The sequence below is a fragment of the Microtus ochrogaster genome, chromosome 4 (assembly GCF_000317375.1).
Source record: "Microtus ochrogaster isolate Prairie Vole_2 chromosome 4, MicOch1.0, whole genome shotgun sequence".
NCBI lineage: Eukaryota > Metazoa > Chordata > Mammalia > Rodentia > Cricetidae > Microtus > Microtus ochrogaster.
In genome coordinates this window covers 44,370,765-44,377,964 of record NC_022011.1, presented here as the reverse complement: position 1 = coordinate 44,377,964, position 7,200 = coordinate 44,370,765, and the positions used below count along the sequence as shown (strand labels likewise).

At 53.7% G+C, this 7,200-nt stretch overlaps 1 protein-coding gene across 1 annotated transcript in view; it reads left to right on the top strand.

The window, feature by feature from the left end:
* St6galnac4 (ST6 N-acetylgalactosaminide alpha-2,6-sialyltransferase 4) overlaps positions 1 to 5,104 on the top strand; it is an 11,101-nt gene extending 5,997 nt beyond the window's left edge. The window contains exons 4-6 of the mRNA XM_013355670.2: positions 986 to 1,398; positions 2,763 to 2,870; positions 4,409 to 5,104. Of these exons, the coding sequence (XP_013211124.1) occupies positions 986 to 1,398; positions 2,763 to 2,870; positions 4,409 to 4,598 (711 nt within the window). The 3' untranslated portion in view covers positions 4,599 to 5,104. The remainder of the gene's footprint in view (positions 1 to 985; positions 1,399 to 2,762; positions 2,871 to 4,408) is intronic.
* Positions 5,105 to 7,200: the final 2,096 nt, after the last annotated feature.

Below are 7,200 nucleotides of genomic sequence, written 5' to 3'. Positions count from 1 at the left end.
TAACATCCCGTGCTGGGAGGCAGATAATCCCTGGGGTACCTAGCATGTACCTTCCATCCCGTACTGGGAGGCAGACAGTCCCTGGGGTGCCTAGCCAGCCAGTTTAGCACAATTGGCAAGATCCTGGTTCTGTGAGAGACTCTGCCTCAAAAAACTAAAGAGTGCTTGAGGAAGATACCCACTGTCAACCTCTGACCTGCCCCTGTACACACAGATGTGTGCAGCACACCCACCCATGTGTTCGCACAAATGTACGTAGACAAATTTTAAAAATGAAAACAAAACCCAGTAAATATTAGTCCTTGGAACTGATCCAACTATAGGCCTATAGTGGGTGGGTATGGTGGGGACAGGTGGTACAGGTGGGTGGGGTAAGGTGGGGGCAGGTGATACAAGTGGGTGGGTATGGTGGGGACAGGTGATACAGGTGGGTGGGTATGATGGGGGCAGGTGATACAGGTGGGTGGGTATGGTGGGGGCAGGTGATACAGGTGGGTGGGGTATGGTGGGGGCAGGTGATACAGGTGGGTGGGTATGGTGGGGACAGGTGGTACAGGTGGGTGGGTATGATGGGGGCAGGTGATTCAGGTGGGTGGGTATGGTGGGGGCAGGTGATACAGGTGGGGACAGGTGGTACAGGTGAGTGGTTATGATGGGGGCAGGTGGAAAGGAGGGTGGGTGGGTATGGTGGGGACAGGTGGTACAGGTGGGTGGGTATGATGGGGGCAGGTGATACAGGTGGGTGGGTATGGTGGGGACAGGTGGTACAGGTGGGTGGGTATGGTGGGGACAGGTGGTACAGGTGAGTGGTTATGATGGGGGCAGGTGGAAAGGAGAGTGGGTGGGTATGGTGGGGGCAGGAGGGATGGGTGAGTGGTTATGATGGGGGCAGGTGGAAAGGGTGGGTGGGTATGGTGGGGGCAAATGAGACAGGTGGCTGGCGGCTAGTGTTGAGGTTTTCTTCTTTCTCTACCTTCCCCTGTAGCCCCTTATCCGAGAGCTTTGCCACAGCTGTGCCGTGGTTTCCAGCTCTGGCCAGATGCTGGGTTCAGGCCTGGGTGCCCAGATCGACGGTGCTGAGTGTGTACTACGCATGAACCAGGCGCCCACCGTGGGCTTTGAGGAGGACGTGGGCCAGCGCAGCACCTTGCGTGTGATCTCGCACACGAGCGTGCCGCTGCTTCTGCGCAACTACTCGCACTATTTCCAGCAGGCCCAAGACACGCTCTATGTGGTGTGGGGCCAGGGCAGGCACATGGACCGGATGCTGGGTGGCCGCACCTACCGCACGTTGCTGCAGCTCACCAGAATGTACCCGGGCCTGCAGGTGTACACCTTCACTGAGCGCATGATGGCCTACTGTGACCAGATCTTCCAAGAGGAGACGGGCAAGAACCGGTGAGTGGGGACCCCGGCGCCTGGGGCTTGCCTTCTCCAAGAGCCTCTTTGTGCCAGGAAATGTGTTAAGATTAGAGGTGCCTTCTGAGGTTTGTCCCAGATAACTGAAGTAAGGGTTGCAATCAGAACAGCTGCCTGCCGGCTGGGGGTGTGCATCCATTGGCAGAGTGTTGGCCTAGCATTCATGGGGCCCTGGGTTCCAACTCCCGCATAAAATAAACTGACCTTGCACGCCTTTGTAATCCCAGTACTCGTGAGGTAGAGGCGGGATGGTCAGGAGTCCAAGGGCATCTTCAGTTACATAGGGAATTTGGTTGAGGTAAGCCTGGTCTACATGAGACGCTATCTCAAAAATGAGCAAACAAAAAACCCAGCTGTTTTCAGGTCTCAGGCCCTGAGCTAAGCACCGTGCATCAGACGCCTCTTTAATACCTTGTTCGAGGGCCCTCAGAATTCCCCATGTACCTCACCTGCATGCCTGTGCCCCAACCCCCATCCTCAGCTGCTCACACTTGTGCCCAGCTGCAGTTCCTTGCGCATGCTCTCTGTTCCTTCTGCCTAGAATATTCTAAAATTTCCCATGATTGTCTCTGTCTGGTCTGGATGAACTGTCACTTCCTTAGGAAAGTCCTCCTGGACCACCCCCTCTGAAGCAGCGGCCCCCCCCCCCCCCCCCCCCCCCGTTTTCTGCATCTCACTCCTCTTTCCTAGTCTTTTTAGCGCCTATCACCATCTGACATCACTTTGTGTGTGTGTTAGCTCCAGGTGGGGCAGGTGCCGGCTGTGCTCAGCATGAATGGGGGAGCCAGCTGCAGCCTTAGAGGGGGTGACCCTCTGCTTGAAGAGTACCCAGAGAGCTGAGACCTGGGGCTGCCACAGAACCTTGACCCTGGCGGAATGGGGGCGGGGCATGGGCAAGGCTAACGGATTCCCTCTTCAAAGCCACCCGGAAGTCTCCCGATTTCACTGTTAGTCACTGAGGCTGGAGTTTCAGGGGTGAATCAGGTGCCCTACAGCGGAGGAAGGGTTCTCCCACAGATTCTGTCCCTTTTACCACTGTGCTCTCATGTACTGGGGTCTCCCCGGGTCCCAGCTGCATCAGCGCTTGGGTTTGTGTACAGCTCTGCCCTTGACCCATTGCTGACCTCAGGCTGGTTTGCTGCCTCTTCCCCATACTCCCCAGGACTTTTTCCTAACTATCAGATGGGGCAGGGATGTCAGGACCCCTTCTTAGCTGTGAGATGGGGGGCAAGGGTGTCAGGGGGACCACTGACATGTCCCATCCTCCTCACGACCCCTTCCTAGCTGTGAGGTGGGGGGGCAGGAGTGTCAGAAGGACCACTGACATGTCCCATCCTCCCCAGGAGGCAGTCAGGCTCCTTCCTCAGCACTGGTTGGTTCACTATGATCCTGGCCCTGGAGCTGTGTGAGGAGATCGTGGTCTACGGGATGGTCAGTGAGAGCTACTGCAGGTCAGACTGGCTCCCAGGCTGGGGGTGGGGGAAGGTGTGAGGGCTTCGTGATGGCTGACCCAGGCACAGACCTCCTAAGTGCAGGCCTTTGGCGAAAACAAAGACTTGTACTTTTCTCAGAAGGTCGTTGAGCCATCAGAGCAGGTGATACTGTGATATGATATCATCATCTACAAAGTTCACACTTAAGAGCCATGCCATCGCTGGGCAGTGGTGGCACACACCTTTAATCCTTGCACTCAGGAGGCAGTGGCAGGTGACCAGCCTGGTCTTCAGAGCAAGTTCTACAACAGCCAGGGCTACACAGAGAAACCCCGCCTCAAAAAACAAACAAACAAAGAACCATGCATCAAGTTACTAAAAAAGGGGTTGGTGGAATAGCTCAGTGGACAATGGGTAAAGGCACCTGCTGCTAAGCATCCCCAGGACCCACATGGTGGAAAGAGAGAACTGACTTCAATGTGTCTTTTGATCTCCACATGTACTGTACACTGTGGCAGGTTCTTGCCCACCCACCCACCCACACAAGTAAGTAAATGCAAAAATAATTTATTTTTTATTTTTTGGTTTTTCAAGACAGGGTTTCTCTGTGGTTTTGGAGCCTGTCCTGGAACTAGCTCTTGTAGACCAGGCTGGTCTCGAACTCACAGAGATCCGCCTGCCTCTGCCTCCCGAGTGCTGGGATTAAAGGCGTGCGCCACCACCGCCCGGCTCAAAAATAATTTTTTAAGTTGCCAAAAATATACATGGCAAAATGGGCCTTGAGTTGGACCCACCTGATGGAATGATTTTTAAAGGGTTGTCCATCCCCTTTGGAGCCTGTATCTATTTTTTTTAAAGATTTGTTTATTTTATGTATATGAGTGCTTGCTTGACTTTATGCCAGAAGAGGATCTTAGATTCCACTGTAGATGGTTGTGAGTCACCACGTGGGTGCTGGAAATTGAACTCAGGTCCTCAGGAAGAGCAGCCGGTGCTCTTAACCTCGGAGCCATCTCTCCACCCCACCTATATCTATTTTACTAGAACACCACAGAGAAATTAAGTTGCGGTATTACTTAAATACTGTGAGTTCAGATGTGGAAGTGGAATTGTGTTTTAACCATGTTACTTTATTATATTTCAATATTATCATAAGTAAGGGGTTTGTAGAAAGTCACAGGTTTTCACTCTCTTCCCATCAGACCCTGTGTCTCGGGCACGGTCCCTACCATGGGTGGCCCACAAAAGATGGGGGTGTACAGAGCCCGCAGCTCTGGGCATGGCGGTTAGGCACCAGTCTTCAGAGCACCGTTTGAGTGACTTGCTCGCCCTTGAGTGTGCCGCTTGCTCCGATTTCCAGACAGGCTGTTTGGCTCAGGGAGCTTCTCTGACCCAGAGTTACCCAAGAGGCAGTTTCTGAGTTGTGGCTGTTGGGTCCCATAGCTGTGGGCCTCCTGACATCTGTCCAGATGTGGGTGTCCCTGGACCTGTAGTAGCTGAAGCGGGCAGCTCTGAGGTCCCGTGATGTCCCACCTCACCCTGTTCCCTCCCGACAGTGAGAAGAGCGGCCCCTCGGTGCCTTACCACTACTTTGAAAAGGGCCGGCTGGACGAGTGTCAGATGTACCTTTTGCATGAGCAGGCGCCACGGAGTGCCCATCGCTTCATTACCGAGAAGGCTGTGTTCTCCCGCTGGGCCAAGAAGAGACCCATCGTGTTCGCCCACCCGTCCTGGAGGGCCGAGTAGTTCCTGTTGCCAGTGGCCTCCAGGCCTCCGCTGGGCCTGCAACCCTTTCCAGGCCTCCACACTCCATTATGAACATTTTGTTATGACTCTGGCCTTCTGCCTGATGCCAGGTGGAACCTGGGTTCTCTGTTACCCCCACACTGCGTACACTTGGAGAAATCTTGGGCCTTGTGACTTGAAGGGGAGTCAAGAGGGTGCCGTTTATACCACCCCTGCTCCCTGGCAAATCCACGTCTTCATCTTGGGGTTCGTCGTACTTCCGGGTCGTTCAAGTGGCCTTTGCCCTGGGGCCGATCACCAGCACCATGCCCGATGCCCCTTCACCAGCGTCACGGCTCTGTGTCAGTCTTGGTCTTTTCTCTACCTTTTCCTAGCCACATGGTGCCATGTTCTCAGGCTGGTGCAGCCTGGGACCTGGGATTTGATGGGTACAAGGGCCTTTGAATTTGAGCATCAGCCTCCCAGGACTGTCTCAAACGTGTGTCAGTAAATGCATATTTTCTGGACACTGTGTCTTGTGTGGTAACAGATGTGGGATGGAGTTAGGACACAAACCTGTAGCCTGTTCACTGGTGGGCAGACAGCCCTGCAGCCCTTCTCTAGACCCACAGCTGTCTGCAACTCCAGCACTGTGTCTGGACATCAGCGCCACGGCCTCCTGCAGCACAGTGGCCTCCTGCAGCGCCTCAGCCTCCTGCAGCACAGCCTCCTGTAGTGCTGCAGCCTCCTGCAGCGCCAAGGCCTCCTGCAGCACAGCGGTCTCCTGCAGTGCTGCGGCCTCCTGTAGTGCCACGGCCTCCTGCAGCTCCTCGGCCTCCTGCAGCGCCGCAGCCTCCTGCCCCCACATCCCCAGGCCAGGTCTGACCACAAGACTATACTGGCCCAGGAAACTAACTCTACCCTCAACAGGCACAGAGCAGGGCCTGTGAGGACTCAGGGTAAGACGGAAACTCCACCCAGTGTCACTTTTCTGTCCCATGAGTCAGAGCCCAAAAACTTTGCTGGTCAAGCTGCCTATTAACTCTGGGACGTGGTCCTTTTACAAGACAGAAAGGCAGAATGCAGCTCAAAGTGGTGCTGTATAGAAGGAAGGGGTCTGGGGGCAGCCCTTTCTCTGAACATTGCTCTTTTTTCACCCTTGAAGTACTAACACAGTCACCATCCTGCTGTTCGTGATGACGTGACCCTGAGGAGGAAGCAGTTGCTCATTACAGATAAGGTAGCCCAGGCTACCTTTGGTGAGGTGGCTGAGCTGGGATACCCTCGGCCTGAGAGTTCACTACACTACATCTGCCTCCTCCCCTCTTTGGACAACTGAGGAGTGGAACCCGGAATTCAGCTCTTGGCTCCAGAGCTCAGAACCCTCTGGGTGTGACCTATGCAGCCCCCCACAGGCCTGTGTCCGTTTGATCTCCCCCACTACAAAGTTGAAATTCTTTTTTTTTTTTTTTTTTTTGGTTTTTCGAGACAGGGTTTCGCTGTGGCTTTGGAGCCTGTCCTGAAACTACCTGTTGTAGACCAGGCTGGCCTTGAACTCACAGAGATCCACCTGCCTCTGCCTCCCGAGTGCTGGGATTAAAGGCAAGCACTACCACCGTCCGGCTTGAAATTCTTTTTTTAAAAAAATATATGCCTTCAGCACCAGACCCCATGTCAGATGGTTGTGAGCCACCATGTGGGTACTGGGAATTTAACTCAGGACCTTTGGAAGAGCAGGCAATGCTCTTAACCGCTGAGCCATCTCTCCAGCCCTGAAATTCTTTATAGTGTTAGGTTTTGGTTGTTAACAAGGAACCTCTCACTTAAGTCTTGTCCACGGGCTCCCACAAATGACAGAGCCCGTCATGCTGAGGACTCTGGTGGCCTAGCCCTTTTTCCCTCCGCCCCATTTTCTCAGCACTGACTGGAGATTTGGCATCTGGCCCACAGCACTGTCCTTGTCCTCTGCATATCCTGTGCCAGGTGGCCTAGAAGCCTTCTCATAAGTAGGAGGGGGGAAGGGAGATGATCTCTGAGCTGAGCATGTAGGCTGGATGCCAAACCACTCCCACAGGCGTGCCAGTGCCGAGGGGCCGTGGGTAGGAATAGGATGGAGGTAAGTAGTGGGTGAGATGGAGGGCCCTGGCAGCGGCCTGGCTCCAGTCTGGTTCCACGGCTCACTCTCTGGTCTGTGGCTCTGGTTGATTAGAACTTTTTGAGGTCCCAGTTTCCCCATCTATAAAGGCGATCAAGTAATTCTACCTCACAAGACTACATGAGCTCAGAGATGCTAGGCTGCCCCTGGGACTTAGAGCACACTTGACACTTGGTGTGTGTGAGTAAGCCACCATTTAACCCCACACCCCCAGTGGTCCTCGTCCACCCTGGTATAGCTAGTATCAATGCAAAAAAAAAAAAAAAAAAAAAAAGCTGGGCGATGATGGCACCTGCCTTTAGTCCCAGTACTCGGAAGGCAGATCTCTGAGTTCGAGGCCAGCCGGGTCTACAGAGCTCCAGGCGAGGCTCCAAAGTTACAGAGAAACCCTGTCTCAAAAAAACCAAAGAAATTAAAAAAATAATTCTTTTTTTTTTTTTACAGAAATCTGTGTATTTATTATCTTTT